Source organism: Drosophila ficusphila, unplaced genomic scaffold (assembly GCF_018152265.1).
Source record: "Drosophila ficusphila isolate 14025-0441.05 unplaced genomic scaffold, ASM1815226v1 contig_414, whole genome shotgun sequence".
Lineage (NCBI taxonomy): Eukaryota > Metazoa > Arthropoda > Insecta > Diptera > Drosophilidae > Drosophila > Drosophila ficusphila.
This window is the reverse complement of record NW_025064328.1, coordinates 8,025,708-8,051,727: the sequence shown is the minus strand read 5'-3', so window position 1 is coordinate 8,051,727 and position 26,020 is coordinate 8,025,708. Positions and strand designations below refer to the sequence as shown.

Sequence of the window (26,020 nt, the reverse complement as noted above, 5' to 3'; positions counted from 1 at the left end):
ATTCTCGAATATTCATACTTTTCCTTCGACTACAGTGCGCTTTCCCAGCAGTTTCCCCCTTCCCCCTTTACCACCCCTGACTTTCCACATTTTTCCCCCTTTGATATTTTTGAAGTCGAAGCTGGAGAATCGAGTATGCGACAGTTGCTTCATTACAGCAGGCAAAACTATTCCTGGAGAGCCATCGCAGCCCTTTGCCAGACAGGACCGAGAAGTTATGGACAGAAATAAGTGCAAAGTTGGCGCATTTCAACTTTAAAATGCATTTCGACTCGGACCTTTGCTTGGGAATGGAAGCCTCGGAGAATTCCTTGGAAATCGTTTTGATTTCCTGGCAAAAATGTCTTACTCCTTGATAGGGAGCTGGAAATTTCATTAAAGGGGGTTTCCAGTATTTTAACAAGTTTACTAGCTGTGTCCTTCGCAAAGAATGCAATTAATTTGCAAACAGTTGTATAAGGAACATAATCTTTAAGAAAAGTTAGAGAAATAAATGAAAACTATGTTGAAATATATTTAATATTTTGAAAAGATAAAACTATAAAACTATAAACTCATAAATTAATTTATATTATATATATTATATTATATTTTTTCTACAATATATACCCTCCGCTTTAGTGTATCCTCATGTTTCATTAAACTCACTATTCCGATTGGTTGATTTTAGCAAAACAATCGCTTATTTCATATCAACATCGGTTTGCAATTACACTTCAAACGGCTAAAAATTAATTTATTTTTGTATTATTTCCTCAGAAAATGTAATAAAATCGAAATAATATGAAAATAATACCATAAAACCATAGAGAAAATTTTGTTATTATGTGATACATTTCTCTATAAACATTTAACAAATAGAATAAAATAAATAAAACCAGATGCATTGGTACATTTAGAAGATTTGACTATGGAAGCCACTGTTACTCAAAGCAAGTGAGTCATATTTAAGCAGATTGTTGTCTTTGATTGCGGAGCTTTCGGGGCACCTGTCAAGGCTATTAGCACTCCTCCAGCTTGCTGTTCTCATTTGCACAGACATATCGGGATTTGGGATAACTCAGGACTTTGAGTTCAGGAATCAGGATTCAGTTAGCGAGGCGTTGCAAGGATATCCACACTTCCCGATTTCGGGCAGAGCATTCTTTCATTGTTGTGCGTTGCACGAGGATTGCGGAGATTCCGGGGATGATATGCGATGAGTGGCTAAGTGGTGCGGGGTGGTGAGGGGGTGGTGGGGGGCAAGGAACTCCGGCTGAGCCAGACATGAGCGGGCAAATTAGAAGCTGAGACACGGACTGCAACGGCGACTGCGACTGCCTGGATCTTCATCCACTTTGGCAGTCGAGTGTTTGTCGGCTTATTGTTTGGCTTAATTGCCGTTTGAACTGCGGACGCGTGTGTCGCACTCGCACTCGCAATCGCAATGGCAATGGGAATCGCATTGGCACATGCACCTCGATTGGAGTTTACATTCGCCGTGGCGTTGGGCATTGTTTGGCCAAGACAGCAGCACAACCCTACTGCTGCCCTGCTGGCACAACAATGCAGAGCTGCTGGTATGCCAGTGTGCAGAGTGTGTGTGGTGTGTGTGTCGTGTGTGTCGAGTGTGGGGTTAAGCAAAACACTCGAATTACCAGTCGGCTTCATCGGGGGATGAGGAATGCAAATGCTTTCTTGCCCGGGAAATAATGTTTGCGCAATCGAATGACAAAGCGCTAGAGATCAGGGGAATGGGAGGGCCAATGAAGCATGTCTGCCCATGAAACCCAATACTTTCAAGGAGGCAAGAAGGCGGAGGAGCGGGCCAAACCCTTCGGTTCCCAGCGAAATTGTTGCAAAGGAAAACGAATTTTTCTCTGTCGCAATTAAACCGGGCGAAGTCGTTAAAGTTAAAGTTTTCCCAGCAGCGGCCAAATGCCGCGTCACAGATTTCCCGGCGCGTCAGACAGAGACGGAGCGAGAGTGAGAAGGAGAAGGAGGAGGAAAAGCGCCGAAGCGGAACCACACGTCAACTGGCCAACTGGACGCCCATCTCGCAAAGGTGACTCTCCACTGGGAGGATTACTGGAGCGTGCAGTGGACACGGACCCACCGCCACCAGTTCACACGCTGCAAAAACCAGGCTTCCAGGGGGAGCGGCCACTCGGCGAAAATCACATCAGCCCAATAGGGGATTATGAACCATAATCGTGGGATATCATTTCATTCTAATTCTTAAAACCGAAATCAAACAACATTTTCACACAAAATAATACGTTTAAAAGTAAATAAACGAATTCAAGCTTTATAAATTTTTAAATACCTATTTAGTTTGATTTTAAGAGAAGAAAGCGGGAAAATAAAAATTATACAACAATTCAATAACAAAGTATTTACCCCTTTATAAATATAAATACATAAATATTCAAACCCATTTATTTTGGCTCGATTTAAGTTAAACAGCCTGAGGCCCAAATTAAATTTTAATTGACAAATGTTTAAAGACAGCTTTAGTAATGCAATTCAAAGTTTAAGTTTAATTTCCGAACAAAAAAAAAACACAAATTGTAGAAGTGTGATTGGAGTGTAAGCATAAATAAGCATATAAAAATAATATAAATATTATTATTATTATAATATAATATAAAAAATCACTCTTTAACTTTATTAAACCTAAATGATGTTTACTTTGAGGTCAGTGCTCACCAAGGTGGGCAGTTTATATGAAACCAAAACTTTCTCGCGGTGCATTCAGAGATCTAAAACCTGCGGCGATGGGACTGTTGTCGGAAAGTCAGAAGCTCTGTTGCCACTGCAACTAGTGGCACCTGCAGCTGTCGATCCAAGCTGCTGGATGTTGACTTGAAGCTGAAGCTGCCACGAGCTAATGGGCAACCGGTTAGACACAGACACGCGTCTCGAAAATGAGCGAAATTAGGCAGATGCTGAATTACGAGCCGTGGCTGTTGCACTTCCAGTTGCGCGGCAGCTGCCGCTTCAATTAAGCGCGAGATGGAAGGCCACAGAAGTACATCCATAAATATTTGCCCGGGCTGATAAAATATTCATTTTTCAATATCACAATTTTAAGGGAAGGTAAAAATATGCAAGTTGCCACCACAATAAAGTGAAAACTCTGTCGGCTCTCTTTGAATTTGATTTCGAAAGTGCGAGTGTGTGTGTGTGTGTGTGTGTGTGTGTGTGTGTGTGTGTGGTTTCTTGGCCCACATATCGATAACAGGTCCTTTAGCACACAGACACACGCACACACATGCGGACTGGCTGGGGGCTCGTATCTGTTGGCGCACAAACACAAAGGAGGATATCGACTCCCTTTGAGCAGAATGATGCAATTATTCACACTTGATTAAATACTCAAGAAAAGTGAAAGTGCGTGGAAGGAAGCCTCCACTTTGGGCCGCCTGAAAAGCCCGCATTGAGATGTTTTCCAAAAATTCATAAATTTAAATTAGCAGCACGATGAAGCCATCGCCTGGCTTTGGATGGCGACGGGCGATGGCGATGGCGATGTCTGGCCCTCGGGCTCACCTTGAAACCGAAATGGTTTTTCAATTACTCCAGTGAGCCGCACGAGAAGAGGACCATTAAATGTATTCCGTTTCGAGGACACCGCCCAGGCTGCCAGCTCATTTCATCCTGTCTATGACGAGCCTCATTTGGCATCTTGCTTGATTTGCCGTTTTTATTTATTCATTCAACTGTCGGTTTGCCGGCGATGGTGGGCATCCGGCTGTCCGACAGCTGACTAACCAAATCAATTCGCATCAATATCTGGCAAACCCATCAAAGTCACTCATCGCCAGGAGTGGAGAAGTGGAGAGGCGGAGGTGAAGGGGGCGTGGATTCGGGAGCAATCATCTATGCCAGCCATCCGCCGCATCCTTCGGTGGGGAAATATTCTGCGTAGGAAGCACGCCAGGCTGCACATTGCTAATATCCTGCCGCAGCCCCTTTGAGCTGTGCACATATGTACATGGGTATCCTGCTAATTGAAATTCATTCTTAATCTGCCAAAGCCAGAACATCCACAACAGCCAGAGCAGCCAGAAAATCGCGATGGCTCTCGCTCCTGGTTTCACTTTAAACCCACAACATTCAATTCCGAAACTCCATCGAAATTCGGTGAACCGTAGCAAGGGGTCTTCGCATGTGCTACCATAAGAACCCATAAATCCCGGCTAGGTAGCACTATTATAGATATGGATATGCACATATTAGTATATCCGAGGCCAGGGGCAATTACCACATGCCACGATCGTTCGACGCAGCGGGAGTTCAAACTCTGTGGCGACTTCAAGAGGCCGGCGTTTCCCGATGGTTTTCGGTTTTCCCCTGCCGCAGAATCCCAACTCCCGCACTCAATCTGTCCACCTTGCCACATGCTGTCGATTTATTTATGCACTCGCTCACACATGTGCGTCATTTAATTTAGTTTCATCTTTCTGTCAACAAGCAGTCTCGATATGGCCAATGCAATGTCTATTTCGGTCTCGGTTAAATTTAGCCGAGCGACAAACAAACACACACTGAGCACCAGCAAAACAAAGATGATTTCGTATGGTTTCTCGCTTTTTAAAAACAATCTTCGTACCATTTCAGTAATCCTGCTTGTATCTAGGATAATCCGCCAGGGAAATATGAGATTTTGGTTGAATTCAAAGTGTACATCTTTTTAGTAAGCAAATAAACTGAAAGATATTAATTATAAATCCACACGAAAAACACTGGCACTGAAATAAATCAATATAACATTTAAGGATTACCAGCAGATGCCCTTAAATCAGGAACGCAGAATTCTGTTTTAATCAGCTTATCTAACAATTTATGGGAACCATTTAGCACATTTATTCAAATCTCAAAATCAGTCTAATAATTTTTGGCTGGATTTTAGTTTAATTAGATTTATATTATAGCAGTCTAAATCGTAGTTCGCAATAAATATCACCTTATCAATTATCGAAACCTTCTAACCCAAGCCACATTGTGTAAATTTAATTGCAGTTAAAAAGGTGTAGTATGCAAAATAATTAATTACGAATAAATGAGTAAATTATGTATTAATAAATTAAATAACTAAACTGTTTCTTGTCTGAGCTCAAAGATTAAAATTTCTATCTTGTTTTAAGCTATTAAGGAAGAAACTTAAAACAAAGTTATCAAGCTACACAAATGTTAACAAAAATGTTTTATTCTCTGACTATTAAAACCAGATTGTATTGAAGATGAATATTGACAATAAATTTATCTCATTGCGAACAATATTTATAAATAAATTCTCGTCGTCGAATTCACAGATTCTTTTTCCCTTGACACTTTCAATTTCGCTTCAGATTGCAGACCAATTCAGATGATATTTCTTCGCCAATCTGGGATTATCTGTCCAAAGCAAAAGGGGAGACCTCATTTGATTTACAATTACGTAAGTTCGCCCAGCCCACGCTGTCGTATTTTGAGCTTGGACCCCAGCTTCAGTCGGCGGTTTTTGGGGGCGTGTGGGCGACCTGAGTCAATATTGAACTGGTTAGCGGACTCAAGGTGCTGCTAAGGCGGCAAATATCCACTGTCCAACTGCGGCGAACTCTAAACTGTGGATTGCGGTGGCCCGTGGCTCGTTAAGCCAAGTAGCCGAGTCTGGGCCAAACATGGGCGTTTTTCAGTTCGCTTTTTCACTTCTTTTTTTTTGCTTTTGCCCAGCTGCCCACACTTGCGTCCGCAATCTGGGCAGAGATTCTCGCCTTCCTCTTTTTTTTTTTTTTTGTGTAGAGAGGGCAGCGCAATTAACTTTGAACCAGCTCGAAAATGACAGGCGCACACAAGTCAGTTGCAGTGGAGGCGATGCTTCCTGGAGATGGCTTCCAGGAGATTGCCGTAAAGAGATAATCTATATGCTCGAACCCGCACCCTGTGTGCTTAACACTCTGGCCTTTTGAGAAGGATTGGAAGGGGAGAAGGATGCGCAGACCCTCAAGTGGCGGCCACAGAATGCTCCTTCTGCTCCTTTTCCTCCTTTTCCTCCCTGTGCCACCCACCATTGATGGCGCTCTGGTCAAGCTGTACTTGGTTCGTGGTATTGTCAATGCACTTCACTACATTTGCCAACTGTCAGAGACAAAAACGACAAGTCGCGACGACTTTTCCACACTCCCCCCTCCCCGCTTTCCCTCGCTTTTCCCGCTTTTCTAACTGCACCAACACATGGCTCACTGTGTGCTGTATATATATATATATCTGTTACTGCGTGTTTGTCCTACACTTTTCCAGCTCCTGCTGCTGTGAATTCTGCTTCAGTTGCTCTGGTGGCATACATTTTCTGATTCTGTACCCTCACACGGACAAGGGATTCACCCACACACACATACACACACAGAAACACTCACACACTGCCACTCTCACACGTACAGTTGACAGACAGACGCAACTTTTCTGCGTTCGTGTGTGTCCTTGTGCTTGTTTTTTTTTTGTTTTTTTTTTTTTTTGGTCGCCTTAGCCTGGCCTGTCTGTTTGTTGACATATTATGATCCTTGATTATTTTGTGCTGACAAATACATGCTTTTCCTTTTTCCACACTGCGATATACATATATCGTATATCTATATATACACGTACGAGAACAAGCCTACATTTAGATAGACTTCCGACTCTGATTTTGATTCGCTTTCGTGTTTGATTTGGCTGCTGTTTTTTTCCACCCCCCCTTCAATTCCCCTTCTTTTCCCAGGGGGCGTGGCTCGGTTTTTGGCCAGGTGCTTCGCAACTAATTGGTCTGGGTCTTCCAGTTGCTATCCCTATTCCTAGTTTATTAGGCTTTTAATGATGGGCGTACTGTGTAATCCTCTTCCATTCCGACCCCGGTCCCCACAAACGCCCACAAATGTCATGCGCTGGGAAAAAACAACAAACCTGCTCCCCAAGCGAACCAAAAAAACCAAACCAAAAACGAACTGTGGGCGGCGACACAATATTTTGTAAATTATATTCGATTGTCTGCTTGTCTTTCTGCTTCTGCTGTTTTATATTTTTTTTTCTGATTTTTCGAGCGGGGGGCGGGGGCCTAAAGCTGCTGCTCTGGGATTGAGGGGCGGAAGCCCGATAAGACCACAAGTGCATGACACACAAGTACCGGTTGCCAGCTCCCAGTTTCCCAGTCTCAACGAATCCAGCTATCCACACCCATTTACCCGTGTTTGAGGCTCCTCAACCTGTTTGTCGATAATGCGTCTGATTGCAGCGGAAGTGGAGCGCTGTTGTGGTACGTGTGTCCGGTGCCTTCTTGCCTTGCATAATGTGTAATTATTAATTGGTTTACCATTCTAGGCGCACCCCCTCTTTCCCTCTTTCCCTCTTCCCTTTCCCCGCCAAACTTCTTCTGGGGCGGTGCCACGCCCACAAATGGCTACTCCCTGGAAATAGAGTGGATCCCTTCGGTCGGCTCCGCTTGGCGAAACCGCAAGGTGCATTAAGAGAATGCAACCTGCGACTGGCAACCTGCAACATGCAATGCCTGCTAATGAGCCACAGCTGTTGCACGGCCAATACCCATCCTCTGCATCCTCCGTGTCCTCCGTTCTGGTCAAGATGTCAACTTACCGAGGCCCAAGAGCTGAAGATGTTTAATCCAATGTTGACGGCAGCGTCGTCGCTTTGTTGCATGTTGCTGCCACTTGATGTGTTGCTGTTGTTGTTGTTGCTGCTGCTGCTGCAAAGCCATTTTTCTGGCCGTTATGCTCGCTTTGTTGGCTATTAGCGGACTGTTCTGGGAGCGAATGAGAGGGGGGATGAGGCCCGATGTTGCACTATAAAGAGCAGCAGTTACCGTTGCTGCCACTCCAGCTGTTGGTGCGACACATTTGTTTTGGGTCACCACTGGGAGCACTTTTTGTCTGGTCACTTGGATTTGGATTTGTTGCACCCGCGGAGTCGCGATTTCAATTGGCGTTTCGCTATCGCCGCATTGTGGCGGCTGTTCACATGACCCGCTGTAGCAAAGGGGGCACAGAAGGGAGGGGAGATGGCGATAGAAAAGCACAAGGGGGCAGGGGTTCTCGGCCTGGTCTAGGACTGCCAGTTGGCCACTTTAAGATTCGCACTTGCCATCCGCTGGATGTTGGCGCAGACTCGATAATTTGGCGTTGTTATCGCGGCACGAGTGCTCCCCGTCTGTGTGCGAGTGTACTTGCAGGAGTGTGGGTGAGCGGTAGGCTCCGTGCGAGCCAGTCGAATAACGGTACGGTACGGTACGAAACGGAACGGAACGCGGAGCGGTGCGCCTGGCGAGCGTCCTCACGGAATCAGGGCTAAAACCGAACTAAAACCTCGGACCCACGGCACGAGTATCTGTGCAGTACATCTCCGATTCGGCAGCGTGCAGATAGAGCGAGTCGCCCCGGAGAGCTACGTCCAGATATAGACGCATGTTTGTATAAGAGCGAGCACAAGAGCCGTCTGTAAACACTCCGCTTCGAGCACTTTGTTTGTTGCTGCCACCGATGCTTCGAGTGCTGCGTGAGTGTTGTAGCCGCCGCCGTGCGAACCCAAGCCGGTTGTTCTCGTGCACTTATACTGTGGCATTCGGCGGCATCTGGGGGTGGCATTCGTATAAGCATAAGCATGCCATCGAGTGACACAACAGATATGCTCTTCACAAGTTAGCAAGAGGTATAAGACTAAACTGGTTCGTATATCTATGAGATGCGGTGCGTCTGGTCTTCTACTTGTGTTCTTCGTGTGTTCCGAGACCTTTCTACTACTAATAATATGAGTATGCGTCCATAAATAGGTATAAGCGCATAAATATAAGAAAAAAAATACTTTGTCAAGAAATAAATATCAAATGATAGATAAGTAAACTTTCGTTTTTTACTGAGAACAATTTATAAAATAAATGTAAAAAAATAGTAAATAAATGTTTATTATTTAAGACTAACATAATTGGTTTTATAACTTAGAAAACCTTGACTTATGCAGTTGATACCAATTTAAAATGTTGTTGTATAAGTTTAGCTATCCTTTATAAATAAAATAATTCTAGAAATACAACTTAGGGAAAACAGCTAAAAATAAACCTTGTTTAAGGTGTTTGACTTAAAAAAGAAAACATCACTCCTTATGCAGCTATGTTAGTCTGAATTATAAGTATATACGAGTATAAGCTCGTATAAGGGCCAAAATGTATACGAGTAAACGTAGTTTAAAAACAAAGAATAACAGAATATTTTTTTATCAAAGGAAATCCTTTAACGCTAAATTTATTTAAAATGTAATCTACTATATTTATAATTTTTAAAAAAGGTTCATGTTAGTTACCCAAACTATGTATTTAGGAACATTTATAAGCGCTTGTTGTCTTCGAAGCTGTTTTGGCACAAATATAAGTATAAGTCTCATAGTAAAGGCAGCTTGTACTGGTATTCAAAGGCTATTCCGCTGTATATGAAAGTATAAGCAAACAAAGCAAGATGGCCTGCGTATAAGTGACAGCCCACATGCCAACTCTCGTATAAGTATAAGTTAAACTAGGCCTTTAGTAGGAATCGTATAAGGCTACAACAGTACCCGTTTTGTAGAAGACACTCATGCAGAAAAACTGTTATACACAGGCCGTATAAGCAAGCGATTCGTAGAAGTTCGAAGCAACTTCCCCCACTTCTTTTCGAATTTAACGAGTTTGAGTGTTTTTACGGTGGTTTGTTTTTGTTTGCTCGCCTTCGAGTTGTCTTGTGTTTGGGCTTTGGTCTTTGGGGGTTATTCCCTAATTGCTAAATATGTCTGGGCAAATGCCCTTTGTCATACCTACTCGCAGTTTTAATCTGCGTTTCATTCGCGTGCAGAAAGCCCCCTCCCCCCTCCCCCTTCCCCTTCCCCAGCCACACCCCTCCGCCCTTTACGACAGCAATATTCTTATCATTTGCACGGGAATCGCCTTATACAGTCGCAGTTAGCCATATGAGTGGAATGCGAGCCTCCGCACACTTGTTACACGCAACACCCAAAGCCCCTGGGATCGCTTCCCCTGCAATTTTCCCCGGTTAATGCCATTTGGCAAACAGAGTACGCGAATTTCAGGCAGTTCTTGTTCAAAATTACAGAAGTATATGAATGTCGAGCCTAGATCTGAAGTGGGGGAGCAGCTCATTATGAATGGATGGAGGGAAAGCGCGGGACCACAATAAAACCCAAATTAAATCCACTCCGTCGAAACATTCGTGAGAATTCGCGGGCCAAGTGAGCAATTCAATAATCCTGCCCAATTTCCCAGCCTCTTCAATTTCTTGAGTGGGCGCTAATCCCCTAAGCAGTTGGAAAAGATGTCTAAACGAAAACAATCTTGATAACCATATTTTTACAGCTAAAATGGAGGCTATTGAGTTGGAAATCAACAACAGGAATAAGTGAAAAGTGTGCACATGTTGGAATTGTGGTGGAAATTAAAATGAAAACTCTGTACCAATTATTTCTTAGTAAACATTGTTAAGTTAACGGCTATACTAGATGGTATATCTGCCGTAACTTAAACAACAGTTTTCTCTTTAGTGAACCTCACACAGCTCAATCCGCACGAAACACACGAAAGGAAGCAAGGAAAGTGTTTAGCAGTGGACGTCCTTGAACCAAAAAAGAAGGAAGCAACAACGAGGCAGAAAAAAATGAAGTAAGAGAAACAGGAATGACCCAACCAAAAGTGGCGATGAATTCGCTCGCCTTGTCTTTCTGCACGTCATTCGGTGTCCTCGAATTCTCGAATTCTCGAATCCTCCTGTTCTTCCGCATTCGGCAGATGCAGCGGACGAGGGAAGTCCTTGCCAGTCGGCACCTTCGGCGGCTCTCCTTTTGGGCTATGTATCACCCGCCTTGGGCCGCTGGCTGGGGGCAAAACAAATCAATAAACGACAACGAGAGTTATGTACCCAAGGCATTGAATCCCCTCCCTCCCCTCGGATTCTGTCCCCCCTTTCCTCTCCTGCCACGAAGGCTCTAAGGCTCCAATTGGGAGCATCGGGCTTAAGCTACATCGCTCCTAAGCTAAGCCTCCATCCATCCATCAAGGCTCGAATACCCTCGGCTCCTCGGCTGCTCGCATTCCCGCCTGCTGCCAGGATCCGCCACATCAATCGTGAATCGAGGTCTGCATATACACCTCACTTTCCCCTGTCCCGGAAGCGCTTCCCTTTTCCCCCACTGAGGAAAATGAAGATACATTTTTTAGGAATTAGGTAAGCAGATTTCATCACATTGAAGAGTGAACTACTACAAAATATTATTAACAACTTTATTCTTTGACTGATAAGAAATGAGTGTTCTTTTAATACAGAAAAAAATACAGTACCAAAAACTATCTAATGAAATATGAGCCAAAATGTACATGTATCTGATGCTTAAATATGCAAATGATTATGTTCCTAAAATTCAACTATTTCAGTTTATGTTTAAAAAAGTTCTTTAAATAAAAGTAACAAAGATTTAGACGTTTTAGAGTTAACTAAAACCATTTAACATTCTCGGAAATGTATCTCAAAGATACTTGCAACTAAGTCTGCTTATATGTGCGTGATATAATGTTAAACAGTTTACCTCCACTCAATAATTCGCCACAATTGTTTGGCAGAGGTTTTTCTCCGAGTGTGCCCCTTCTCCACTCTTCACTTGTTTTTCCTGCTTGTGTACTGCGTTATTCTTATTTTTGGAGATGGGGCTTCGAACAGCAGACATTCGTAATCTTCAGTTTCATTTGCCTCCCCCCTCCTACCTCCCCCCTCCATTTTTCCCCGCCCCCTAAATTTTCTTTGAGAGCCCTCTGCCTACGTTGTTTGCCAAATGGTTGGTGGGGGGTGCGGGGTTCGAGGGATTTAAGGGGTAGTGGGTTTTCCTTGTGAGGCCGAATGGTTTAACTAGATTTTCCCCATTGTTGCTGCCAATATTTGCCCACTGCTGTTGATTCTCTTTGCCGTACCGGTGTGCTGATTCGTAAGCTTTGCATTTCCACACCTCAATTTACCTGTCAGTAACTGGATTAACTCCGGAATGCATTTCGTATTTATTCTTTAATTCTCTGCCGAACACGTACTTGCTAAATAACCTAGCCGCTCGCACCGCCCGCAGTTTTATAAAAATGAAAAGCAAATATTTTGGCATGCATACCGTACAAGTGAAGCATAAATATTTGTTTGAAAAATGAGCTATCCACTTTCGGCTCATAAATAAGATAGAACAGGGAAACTGAGGCAAATACTTAGGCAACTTCTGGGTGAGGAAGACCCCTTCCCATCCACACCCACGTCCACACCCACATTGCTCAGACATTTTCGAAGATTAATTTGCAAACAATGTTCCATACACAATTCTGGATTGGCCAGGCACGCAATCTCCGGTTCTGAGGAGCTCTCAGGCGGATGGATTTCGATTCCGGTCCACGTTTCGCAGTTCACTTTTTGTTTGCTCTCTCTTTTTAATTATATTTTAATTTATTTCGTGGCGGGAGGGGCTGGGGGGGATGGGGGTTATTTTAGAACTCAAGGAGACATTTTTGCGGTGTTTTCTTTTCATTTTCTTTTGGCACTTTTGCATCTTAGAGTGGCAGAATGTGGGGGCGGGCATCTAACTGGTATACACAACAAAATTAACACATTCGCTGCGATTCAAGGACCCCCCAGCCACCCTTGTGTTTTCGCCTAACTTCGCCCAACACAAACAATTGCAAGTTATTTGTGAAAATTTTATTGTAATTACAAAAGTTTTCCCATGTTGTTTTGCCACGCTTTCACTTCCCTTCGACCCTCTTCCGATGCCTGATACCTTGAATTATACACAGAATAGGTTTCCCTCCGCATCGCTATTTCTATTCCTATTTGCTATCCAGCTTCCCAACTCCCGAGCTCCTCCTTTTCCTCCTCCTGCTCCTGTCCTTTCCACACGGATCCCGTGCTGTTCGGTTTGGTTCAATTTCGTATTTGGAACTCGGTTCGAAACTCAGTGTTTCAGCAAACTTTATCCACTTCATTATTTGCTCGTTTCCATTGCTGTGTTTCGCCGCTTGGCTTGTGTTTGCCTGTTTGTTCGCCAGTTTGCATTGTTGCCTCGTTTCGATTTTAATTGTATCTGCGTGCAAAGGCCACCCCCTCCATCCACACCCCACACCCCACACCCCACCCCCATCGCCTCCCACTGCAAAGTACTTTCGAGTATATTAAATACCGGAAAGTTCTCGGGTCACTGAAGGGCAGGCGGTCATGGAAAACGGCAGGAAAAGCCATGGCTAAACAGGTGAATCCGTAAAGTGCGTGCAGGATGCCAGCTCGAGTTTTTCGCCTCAGATGATGCAACTTGATATTGATAGTCAGCTAAGATGAACATTTTCTCAGCTAAATTCTGAAGAAATCACAAACATTCGGGGTATTATTCTCTAAGTATAATTAAAATCTGGTTCCGGAAATTTTACTCCTTCAAATACTCAGTTTAATGAATTTTATTTTAAATGTTGATCATTACATTTTTGAATTCAATATTTGCATGATTAAAAAAGAAACTGCTTACAGTCTATAAGTAAGCAGAAAACTATTGAGTCGCGATTGAAAACTTGTGTTGCAAAACAGCAAACTTGACAATGGAACGAAAAAACTCATTTGAGTATTATTATATTTTGGGTAATATCAATGTCGCCTTATAGTTCTAAGTAAATCAATGCATTTTCCTAACGCATTTTGGGTTCAATAAAATAAGAACTGTATTTAATCAAGAAATATTCTAAAACAAACTAATGCAAAGAGTTCCTTTTACTTTAGAAATCTTAATGCGAATACTGAAACTCAGCTAGGACTTTGTGTTCCCAATGCTATATTAATTTTGTTAGCTATCACAAAACATAAAACATTTGAAGTTAGGCTCCTGGCAGTCTTTTATTGATCACGCCACCGTTTTAGTCGTAGTAAAAGTTGCCGCACATCCGCTTTCCAGCTTTCACTCGCTTCAGCGGCGACTTGGAGGGCACCGAGTAGACGTTCCTCTGCTCCTGCTGCTGTTGCTGCTGCTGCTGCTCCTCGGAGAAGGCTCCCGGGATGAGGGAGTAGGGGTGCTGGACAAAGTCCTGCTGCATCCTCTCCTGGCGGTACATCTGCTGGTGGCGCTGCTGCTGGTAGAGCATCCGCATGTACTGGTCGTGGTACTCCGGCTGCTGGTAGAGCTTCGCCTGCCGCATCTGCACCTGGCGGGAGTAGGGCAGGCCCACGCCCATGATCTCGGTGGGCCGACTGCACAGCGGCACGCCGAAGGACTTCTTCTTAGCCCGACAGGTCTTCCTGAAGACGGGTCGCTGCCCGCCGGCCTCCCGCCCAGCTGCAGATCCCTGCGGCAGCTCCTCCGCTCCGCCAGCCAAATGCCCCAGCTGCTCCTTCCACGGATGCCTCTTGGCGTCCACGACCAGGATGTTCTTGCGCCGCGGCGCTCGAAAGGAGAAGGGTTGGGAATGCAGCTTCCGCTTGAGCGGAACCCCCGCATTCACCTTCGTCCGCTTCGCTTTGGCTTGGCCGACCAGCTTTCGTGGTGAAACGGGTTTCTTCCTCGCCTCCGGCTTCTCCGGACTCCTCGTGCCCGGGGTGGTGGCCACAATTTTGGCGGGCCTGGCCCAGATCTTGCGCTCCAGCTTCTTCCGCTCGCGGTCCCTCAGTCCCTTCACTCGTTTGGGTCCGCAGACGTTCGCGGGATCACAGGGATCACTGGCCAACTGCCAGTCGGAGTTCATTCGGGGTCGCAGTTTCGGTGCAGCTCCCGCGAAATTCGGCGGATCAAAGGTGGGCAGTCTTTCCTGGATCTCCGCATTTAGCGGGGGCAGCCTGTGCTTCGGCTGGAAAAACTTCTTCAGCGCGTGTCTGGAGTCCAAGATTCCGGGCCAGTTGCTGCTTTTCAAAGATCTCGAGTTTGCCATTTAGCGCTTGTTAACTCACAATTTAGTTCAGTTCGAAGGGGGCCACGTGCATTGCCAGTGTTTAGATTTTTGAAATGGTAGGTGGGGTGGTATTTTTTTATTTTTTTTTTTTTATTGTTGAAAAATCTAAAAATGCTATGAACTAAACTAGAGATAGATGTTAAACGGAAAGGCGACGGGATGCCAACGAAAGTCACACATATTTATTGGCCTGAACCCGTGTGTTCGGCATTCGGTGGTTGTGTTTCGAATGGTTTTTTTGGGGGGCGTCCCACCCAACCCACAAATACGGCCTTCCACAGATGGACAGACAGTAAATCGGTTCGTGGCATTAATGCAAATAAGTGGAAACACAAATATTTTCAACGTTTTTGTGGTCTGGACCGAACTGCGGGCAGAGGAAACCTTTTTTTTTCTTCTTTTTTTGGGGCAAGAGCCGTTTTGGGACGACAGCACGAGGGTCGATGGATCATTTCCGCTCTCCTGGCTCGTGTCCCGTATCCCTGCATCCCCGTATCCCTGTATCCTTGTGTCCTGTGCTCCGGGGTCCCTTTTCCGCTCCCTTATTCCGCATCCGCAGTTGTTTTGGCGTGCTGTCCGGCAACCGTTTCCTGTCGGCGGGCGCAGTTAAATATTGAAATTTATATTTAAAATATTTCAAATATACAGTTAAATGCTCGGCTCGACCCCCTTTTTTTGGCATTGCCCTCGCATTTTTCACTTTAGTTTATGTGGAGCATGTATAATTTATGAGAATTGCTGGTCCTGTTCCGCTGTTTCGCTCCCCAATCTCCACCCATCGCTGTGAGCATTATGCCAATGAATATGAAAAATCAATTTGAAGTTTGGGCTCCCAGTGCCACTGAAGGTCAAATGGTTGTTTCGGTTTCGATCCTTTTAAACGCCAACGAAACGTGGCGAATCGGTTTCGTATCACGCAGTTGGCCTTTTGCCTCCATGTTTTCCCCCCACAAAACTCGGCCTAATTCGATTGTTACATTTCGCCTTAATTTCCTGCAAAAGAACAAACATTTGTGACGTTTTCTCGGATTCTCGGGTCTTCTTGGGCGGGTCAGTGTCTATCTCATCCGGTCGACGAGGTCGGCCTCCCCCCTCGATTTCCAATTAGCAGCAGAAATCACCTTTTCATCCTCTTCGCAGGACTCCGCGCAGTTTCGTTTTGTTCCCGTGTTAATTGAGGATTTGCACTTGCCGCGACTTTATGTCCATTGCGTCTGGCCGAAGGGCCAACTTTAATTCCGGGCAAACGCAAATTCTTTTTCCTACTTCGATGGCGCAATAAATGAACGGATAAGGAGGCAGTCAAGGACTCGGACACGCGCGGATAATTGTAATGCCCTCTCGTCTTGAAGCTCAGGATTTTTGGGGGAGGAGGGGGGGGGAATACTTCGCCAGATTTCGGACAAGTTTTATGGATGGCGCGGATTGCATTTCCTGTTTGGCAGGCAACAATGCAGGAACCGGAAGCGGGAGAGCCGAGATTCTGCTGCGGGGTGCAGTCCACGGATCCGCGAATCCTCGAATCCCAGAATCCTCCAATCCACGAATCCACGAATCCACTTAGCGGCGCATAAATTTCGCTCGGTACATAAAGTACAAGTGTACAAACAAAAGGACTTTTGGCGCACGGCATTAAAAACATAAAGAAACCGCATCGAGAACCGAGGAGCGAGGAGCGAGCAGCGAGGAGCGAGGAGCAGAGCCAAAACCAAGACGAGGCGCACCAGAACGGGAGCCTGGATGATCCGGGTCACATAAACAGCGGCGAGTGAATAAAATCGCAGCCTGCGCCGGAGGAGGAGGTGGAGGAGGAGGAGTCCAAGTGAGTCCAAGTCCAAGTCAGGCGGTCGGGCCACTGCATTGCTATTTACAAAATGTCCTCGACCAAAAGGAGCGACCGAGTGAATCATAAAGAGTCCTTGCCGAGGCTGGAGCTGGATCTGAAGCAGAATCAGAAGCTGGCAAGAGAAATGCACGTAAAATAATAAACAAGGCTTTGCAAACAATAAATGTTGCTCTCGACTTGCCCTGCACCACCCATAGAACCACCCAACCAGCAGTGGAACCACCCAACCAGCAGTAGAACCACCTCCCACTCCGCGTCACATCTCTATTCTTACCACATCTGGCAGCTGCAATGCTACGAGTTGTTAGCGACGCTGGCGACGAGATTTCTGCCCGTCCATTGTTAGACTCCGCCTCTACTCCGCCCGGAGTCCTCCGGATCCGGTTCCCCATCACCCATCCCCATCCCCCGCAACCATCTGGGCCTCCTTTGTTGCTGCCGCGGTAAATGCGAAATGCTTGTAGCTGCAATGCAAATGTAATGTGCACAGGACATTTTACTCGGCTGCTGCAGTTGCTCATCCCGCTCCGCGTCGCTCTCCTTGGGCAGTAAATATTCCCTCTGAGGTGAGGGGGGATGGCTATTTGGTGGCTATGGGTGTCCAGGGGTCATCCTCCTGCATCCGCTGATGAGTGGCCACCATCCACATCCCCATCCCCATACCCTTCAACATCCACATCCACAGCCACTTCCAAGTGGCAACGCACGGCAGACGCCGGTCGCTTTTTGCCGCTGGCGACGTCCTTATTAATTGCAACAATAACTGGGGCCCAGGCGACGATGGCTCCCGTTTGCAGGGGGCGGGGACTTGGCTGCACTCAGAGAAAATTCCACCAAACATGTCACTTTTAATTGGCACTAAGAAATTTAACGTTGCGAGTAAAGGAAAACGATGTTAAAATCCTTTATGGCTGAAGCGAGAGTCTTGCGATTTCACTCCGCACTTTAGGCATCGTAAAGCTTAAAATATATGTTCGCTTTTAGGAACAGATCTATTAAGAATTGATTGGAAAAATAAAAAATACTTTAAATTAAACTGCGCATAAATAGTTTATAATATAAGTGAAAAAATCTGTTAAGTATAATATGTTATGGGTACCACATTTTGGTTTCTATTAATAAACGAAACTTTTGGTACGGAGACTTGAGAAAAAATAATAATAATAACTAATAACTTTTGATAATTAAATTCATTGCACAAACACTTGATAAAAATAATCAAACTCCAATAGCTTCAACATTTCAACATTCGATTTCATATATTATGGTTATTTCCACCATTTCAGAAGTTCACTGTTAGCTGTATTTATTTTCTGAATTATTCAAAAAGTTGTACTTTTTTTTATAAAACCCTAAGCCACTGCATTTCTTTCACTGCAGCCGGAGTAAATTTCATCCGGAGGTTGGGTAATGGGGGTGCAGTGTAAGTCTTTCAGCTTTTTGCCTGGCAATTTATGGCTCGGACCTGCAGCTTTTTTGTGGAGCAGCGACCACCGGAAGCGGCACTTAGCTCTTGGCACTCGCACTCAGTGCCGCGGACTCCCCTTCTCCTGTTCTCCTGTCCACCAGTTCATCATCCGTTGGCGGGTCAGGTGCACTCCACGGCCCCTCCCATCTGTCCCCCTTCCCCATTCCCCTTCCCCTCGTGCCTTTCACCTGGCAATCCCGCTGCATAGGATGACTACACTCGCTGATAAGTAATTGGGGGTTCTTGCCACGGGGCCTGAGTGGGCGGAATCTGGGCCAGAAGTTTGCCAATGCCTGCGGCAGTAAAAACAATTCGTATATCAAAATTTCAGGGCTCCTTTTCCCTACTCTTCTCTGCTCTTCCCTTGCAGCTTCTAGTTTTTATGGCGAAAGCCTTTCGCTGGGCGGCCGGCAAACATTTAAAAGCAATAAAGAGCGATGCAAATGTTATCGGCGAAACTCGCGGCGGAGCGCCGCCAGAAATTACCGAACAGATTCTCGTCCTCAGCCAGGTATTCAAATTAGAGAGATCTCGCTCAGGAGTGAAATGAGGCAAATGCCACTGGTTCTGGTTCTGGTGGCCGTAAAAACTGCCGACGACCATAAAAACCAAGCCAATTGGAAGAAGGGAGGGCCAAAATGTGGCAGGGGGTAGCAGAGGCTTGAGGTCGGGGGTTGAGAGCCAAAAGTGGCGGGCCGTGATTTCACATCGTTTTTTTTCTCGGTGTCGTTTGGCCGTGCAAATAAAATGAAAATACACTCGCTGAGCGCGCGCGAGTTTTGTAGAAAAAGTTTATTTTAATGAAATTCGCACCGACATTTGATGGCGCTCAAAGGTTGGGGGATTGCGTCAGCCGGAAGTTTGGAGTTGGGTCTCATGTTTGATTGTTGGCCCCGCCAAACTGGAGGTGAAAGGCGGCCCCGAACGGCGACTGCCGAACGTCAGGTGGAAAGGCAATCCTTTCGGACGCGGATTCGGAATTGAATTCGGATCCCCAGGATTGGACCGAAATCAACTCTTTGCCGGCGGGCAGAGTCGGCAGTTGTCTTAACATTTATTCAATTTGACTACCTAGAAAATCGTAAAGTTTATTTGCTGCCGCTGCCGCTGCCGCTACTGCTGCCACTGTGAAGTTTTCCTTAGCCATTTTCCCCCCTTTTCCCACTTTTGGCGGCCATAAATCTGCGACACAAAAGCAAAAGCAACCACCGCAAACATGGCTAACATTTTGGTCGTTGGGGTGGGAAGTTTGAGTTAAACATTTTTAAAAGCCATAAATTTATTGTTCCACCAAGTGCTCTTGTTGTTGTTGTTGTTACAGTTTTTGTTCTTGTTTTTGTTGTTGTTGCTGTTCTTGTTGTTATTTCTGCGGTGCAGTCAAGTTGAAAAACGCACAAGTAGGTCGTGTTGTTGGTTGTTCGTGTTTGTGTTTGTGTTCCTGCCGCTGCTCAGTCGCTTATTTAATTCGATTTGTAAGCTAATTCCTGAAATATTATCTGGAAATGTTCAAGATGTAGTCAAGACTTTGTAATGAGTGAGCGAAGCTTCCTGGTTAAAGGCTTGCATGATTGTATGAAATCATTGAATTGGGCAAAGCAAAGTAATCAATATCTGCTTTTAAAAAAACTTAATTTATAGTAAAAATGTTTATACTAGAAAGCCAAAATCTTGTAAGATGAATTACTTACAACCTTTTATAAAACAATACTGACTGATCAAAATGTAATTATTCTGCCCTTTGATTCTATATATGTCGTTCCGCAATACAAAATGAAGATCTCAGCTCTTCCCTTTGAGAAATAATACCTCTGACTCAAGGTTTCTCTCCACGGACAACGGCTTAAGTGGAAAGTTAATAATTTAATTAGAGCAATGTAGACTGACAGTTTCGCAGTTTAACTATGCAGGGGAAATAAACCCAGCCTTGACTTCTCTTTTCAATTACAATTTCCATTCGCGGGAAGGAAAATGGCAAAGTGAGCGACTGGAAGCGGAAATCAATAAATATGTTCGGGACCAGACTCGGCAGAAAAACATTTGCTTCATAATATAATCTTCGGCATCCTTCTCACTTTGTTATTTAATTTTTTTTTTTTCTCGGAAGGGATTTTTCCATTGAGGAAATGTGCATCTTGCCTTTCTTTTCTGTGTGCCCTGTCTTCTGTCCCCAGTTTCCTTTTCAACTAAAACAAAAACATCTCAAAATAACCAAAAAAAAAAAAAAAAAAAAAAAAAGGGCAGCTGGAGGCGTAAGCTACTTGAAAGTTTAGAGTGTTCAGGGGTAAAAGTGAGCGAGGAGCTGGCAGTTACTGCCTTTTTCCGAAGCACTCATTCATTCATTCGTAAAGGCTTTAGCAGTAAAATAAACGCGCATTGATGCGGAAAATGTGCTACGCACGACGGTGACGCCTCAGCCTCGAACACGCCCCCTCCCGCCGCCCACTTTCCAAGAGGGTAGTTGTGGTAGGGGGTAGGGGGTGGTAAAGGTGGGAGGTTGCTGATGGAGATGCTTAGATGGCAAACTCAGAAGCGATACATTTCCTTTGTGTTATTTTTTGGAAACTTTTAAAGTTGCACTTGAGTGCCTAAGTTGACGGCGGAAGGGGGTAAGTCGCCTGCAAGTCGAGTTCTACTTACGACAGTTGGCAGGTGCTGTAGCGGGGGGAGGGGGAGGGGGTAGGTGGGTGGCCAGATGGGTGGTACACAGCCGCCACTTCATCATTCGGGCGTAAATCCCCCATCCCACTACGCAAATACGCGTAAATCTTGTTCAGTACGCAAAGGTGACCACCTCGATGGCCCTTCCTCCGCTCGTGTTTCATATTTATGTGCATCTTTGGGGCACGAAAGCGAAGCCAGGGCAAAGCCGTGAAATTCAATAAGCCTGCCTCACTTACTCCACATCATTGGCTTTACGCTTTGGCACTTTCGTTGTTTAAGGCCAAACCTACACACTTAATGCTTAATGGTCGAAAGGGCCTCAGTTATGAGCAGAATTAAATGCTTAAACAAAAGCCAACTCTTTTGTTGGTCTTACAATTTCCTAAAAGGAAACATTTCAGGAAATAGTTGTTTAGAACTGGCAAAAACATGAAATAAAGGATTTAAATATTCATTTATAAAATTGCGTCGAAAAGAGAACTTTGCATAATAAATACAAAATGACTTTTGTTAAGATGAAATGATTTATTGCAGGCATTTATAAATTCTATGTTGAAAAAGTAAACATGATGAGGTAAAAATAATGCGTTGAAAGTTGACCTATTGACCTCGGAAGTAGCTAGGTGGCATTCTGTTTTTTTTACCCAGCTTGCCTTTAACTTCAAGCAGGCAAAGCACCTTCAATTACACACCACCCTCAACGTGGCTCCTTTGACCAGACTTTGGGTTAATTCAATTCGGCACGATTTCGGAGCTCGGGCAGATGATTCCGGCTAATTACCGGCAGAGTGGGTGCCTAAGTGGGCCCGTGACCAGCTGAGAGACAAAACAGATCATAAATATTGTATATATTTATGCCAGCCAGGCACACATGCATTAGGGCGTGGCTCTTAGCGCCTGGAGGGTGGAAAACTTCTGGCCGAGATGCGAGGGAAATAATTGATTAGGCTCGAACGTGATTGTTAACTTTTTGCATATGTAATTTCGATTAGGCCCCCGCTCCTTTCGCCCCCCCTTCCCCCCTTTCCTCCGCCCTCGGATGTGTGCAAAAGTGCGTATGGGTAATGGGTTTTAGGGGAAAAGTGGCTGTGCTGCCTAAGCAACATTTGCTCCCACTCTTTTATGAGTGTGTTTGTGTGTGTGTGTGTGCTCTCGGTTACCATCACAATGCAAATTTACAGTTACATGGTTCGATTGGCAATTTAATAAGGTAACTTTTTCACACACACACACTGAATGAGAGCCATGGCCAGGAGCCAAAGGCAAACCCTTTTTACCAGAACAGCAGAGACACACAGAAAATGGTGTGCTGGCTTGCGAGAAGAGGGGTAAAGAAAAAATGGGAGGGGGAGGGGGAGGGGATGGGTGGTAAAGGGTGGGAAAGCAGGGAGGCAGAAAACGCGTTCACACAGAATCTGACGTGCTTTACATATTTAATGTTTAACTGTAAATTAGGTTAAAATGTGTTTGCAAAATGGAGTGCTTTCTTTTTTTTTGCTTCCTTCCTGCTGCGGCTGCTGCACCACTGCTAAATGAGGATTTTCAACGTGGAAAACTTTGGCATACATCAGAGCCAGCGAGAGGATAACAACCCCACCCAACCCCCCTTTTTCCAGGCCGCCCGTCCTTTTGCGGCTTTAAGTGTTTGCCTTCCATTTGCGTCTCAGGCGCTCAATCTCCTAATGCTGCCCGCAGAAAAAGGGGGCGTTGGCAACCTTTCAGTCCCCCTTCAGAAACCCTGGATGACGTCAATTTGACCTTCCATGTCCATGTCCATTTCCACTTCCATTTCCACATTGCCCAGCCATTTTCCCCGTTTTCCCCGGCAAGCGGTTCAATCCGCAGTTGACGCTTACTTTGCAGCAGCTTATGGCTGAAAACGTGGGCGGCTGGGCATGAATATGGATGCCCGAGGGGCGTGGCCGCTTAGCTGGGAAAACTGTTCACGCATTAATTAACAATTTATGATTGTGTCCGTGGGTGGGCGTCTGAGTGTGCGAGTGTACGTGTGTGTGTGTGTGTGTGTGTGGAGGGGAGGGAAAAGCGGATGGTTGGCCTGCGTTTGAGTGCATTCGCAAATGCATTAAAAATAATTTCATTTGCTTCCGAACGTCGGATCGCAGCATTAAATGAACAAGCTTTAATGGCCGATTTGCAGGAATAGAAAAGCAATCCATCCCCCATGGATTTCCGACTTACGAAATTGCCCGTCTTCGTGTCTCGGCCATAAAATCGAACAAATTTTATGTACAAATCTGTATATTTTTATTAGCACTTGCTCAATATGCAAACTCAGACAATGGGAGTGTGAGTTGTGGGCATTGTTTTCTCGCAGCGAAGTAAAATAAAAGATATTCCTCATTTAGCCGCCCAATACGAGATATTTATAGACTTTTAGGATAAGCCGAGGCAAGAACATGAAAATGCATTTACATAACACTGGCCAAAGGAAGCGGGGAGTGCCTGCTCCTTTTTCAGTCCGTCTCTGGCAAGTACATCCATATATATATAGATATATATGTCTGGACAGAACAGAAGGCAGGAGACAGGAGACAGGAGAAGGCGCAAGGAGCAGGAAAATGTAATCCCAGCCAAGCGAAGCAAACTTCCGGCAAACGTTGCAAGCGGACGCTTCAATGTATTGGATACGGGAAATGGCAACAATTGGCAACGGCAACAGTGCAGCGTGGATTTGCCGGGGGGCGGGGGTGGGAGTTCAACTCCAAGTGGATGCACATATGCAGAAGGGGGCGTGTCCCGCCCAAGGAGCTGCATTAAAATCTTAAGCAGCATAATCGCTGGACTAGAACTGGAAACAAGCGGAGACGGGGGCCAAACAGCCAGAGCCCCACAACGTTGACAACGGTCTTTGTCCCAGTCTTCCGTTTTCGTCCCTTTTCGGAACTTAAGCCACTCTCTGGATGCGTTTGTACAGTATCTCCTTGGTCCACAGCCACTCGAAAATCGAAGCTCAAAGCGAAGTGAAGCGAGCAGAAAGTCCGAGAGTGGAGAAATCGCAGGGTGCAATAATTTCGAGTTATTACGCAAGATCGAGCAGGTTTGTAGAACAGATTGCAGGATAATAAAGTGCAGCTAGCCAAGTGAATATATTACTAAGGGGTAAATCAAATAGCTGGAAAGACCCGAGCACAAAGGTCAGATATTCAATTACTTCACAGCATAAGGTGAGTATCAAGAGGGAATGTGGAGGGCATTTGTTAATTAATTAGTTCTCTATTGACATACAAGATGCACCATGGACTTTGAAAAGGATAAAATAAATTCAATATCACCTAATAGATACTCAAAGGAAACATTTCACTATTATATTCCGAGTATTAAAATAGCAGTAAAGCCAAGCATCTATTCAAAATAAATCTGTCATGTTGAATAAAATAAAAAACATGAATGTGGAAAAATGTCCGAAAATAATGCAGAGTTATCTGGTCATAAATGGGGAAACTTCCAGAGCGAACTGCTACAGTGCTTGTTTTTTATGAACCAAACTTTAATTTGCCAACAAAGTTAAGCCTACGAATTTGACAAAAAAGGGGGAAGCATGAAAAACCATGCCGGCGTGTCCGTTCGTTGATCTAAAACACACAACGTCCGTCCGTCCGTCCGTCCGTCCGTCCGTCCGTCCGGCTGCTTCACTCAATGCAAAACCCGGCCAGCAAAAACCCTTCAGCCTTGGGGCTTGTGTCCTAATAGAATTTGCATTTTTGTTTACGTCTCTTTTTTCCCTCGAAGTTGTTGGCGGGTTTTTTTTTAATTGAATAACTGCAATACAGCTGCCTGTGGCACTCCTACTGGCCTTGTTGGTATTTTTCACAACTGCACTACGGCAGCTCGCATAAAGAATACATAGAACATAGCCAGTGCAGTTTTACCCCCCAGCAGATTTATTGGTTTCAGTTAATTTTCCGTTAAAATAACATTTTTGCTCCAAACTTTTCGAATCGCATATCAGAACGATTGAGCTGGGCTATTTGATTATTAAGTTAACCAGCCTGATCGAAAGTAAATGCAATTGCCATTTTAATTTACATTCACGGACTGAAGGAATCGAAAACAATGAAAACATTTAAAATTCTGGCTGCTTTACTAATTTAATTTCGACTTAACTTATTTCGATTCAGTGCACTCCATTGTTCTTTAGAAGGTTGAATGGTGAGCCAAAAATACACAACTTTCTTTCCCCAGAAGTATCTAAAATTCATTGAAATTTACTCATCCACTTCTTACTCGAACTTCCCTCCGCACTTTAGCCAAATACGTAAACCTAATTTATATTGAAATTACCAAAGTTCTGATCGACGTTATGGCCAAACACTAAAACAGGCACACACATATACATACACACATATACACACACACTCACACCTCAACTCATCGCTGAGAAGGCCAGGCAAATGTGTGCGAGTTTAAAGAAGCCAATAAATTATTAATAGCCCTGGCATTGATTGGAAAACTTTTCAAATATGTTGCCACTTTTCTACACGAATAATTTGCTAGCATTTTCCAAAACACATACCATCGAACACACACACACACACACGCATACGCCACATACTATTTTAGTGAAGGACATTCAATGCGATAGTGAGGGAAAACCAATCAGTCGGTTTGTTATTAAATTCAACTTTCTACAGGGATTTTCCAGCGTATTTGCTCTCCCTGCCAAATCCAGCATACGGAATGCTGTAAATATTTATTTGTTTATTCTGCGGTAAAATTTATTTCTATCCTATGTGGCAGAGCAACCCAGACAACACCGATCCGGTGCTACGGATTTAATTTGTTGACTTTTGCTGCTTTTTCTTTGTGGTCTCCCTGCTGCCATAAACTGTAATTTATTTTCTGCAGCTCACCAACTCGCTCGCTTTAATGCTGTGCGGTAATTAGAAGAACCCACACAGGTAGCCCGTTGCCACCTGCCACTCGGTCCAGGATTGTTTGGCCATAAATATTGCACATACGCCGCATTGTCCGTGCCTTCTGCTCCAGGATTTGTCGGGAGCCGTAGCCCCAAAGCTTTGTCGCCCCACTGGCAAACAGTGGAAATGATTAAATACGTTTTTGCCCGCCTCGCAAGTTGCTCATGCAG

General features: G+C 44.8%; 2 protein-coding genes across 3 annotated transcripts in view; both read right to left on the bottom strand.

Moving 5' to 3' along the window:
• The window catches only part of LOC108090259 (nephrin), a 66,694-nt gene extending 58,362 nt beyond the window's left edge, over positions 1 to 8,332 (bottom strand). The window contains exon 1 of one of the 2 annotated variants that reach the window (XM_017188867.2): positions 7,591 to 8,332. In XM_017188867.2, coding sequence (XP_017044356.1) covers positions 7,591 to 7,711 — 121 coding nt within the window. In that variant the 5' untranslated portion in view covers positions 7,712 to 8,332. The remainder of the gene's footprint in view (positions 1 to 7,590) is intronic. The other variant, XM_017188866.2, reaches the window with a different exon arrangement.
• A 5,541-nt stretch (positions 8,333 to 13,873) lies between these two features.
• LOC108090271 lies at positions 13,874 to 15,099 on the bottom strand. Its single transcript, XM_017188882.2, has one exon. The coding sequence runs from the start codon at positions 14,915 to 14,917 to the stop codon at positions 13,913 to 13,915; it is 1,005 nt and encodes a 334-aa protein (XP_017044371.1). The 5' UTR covers positions 14,918 to 15,099; the 3' UTR covers positions 13,874 to 13,912.
• Between the last annotated feature and the right edge of the window lie 10,921 nt (positions 15,100 to 26,020).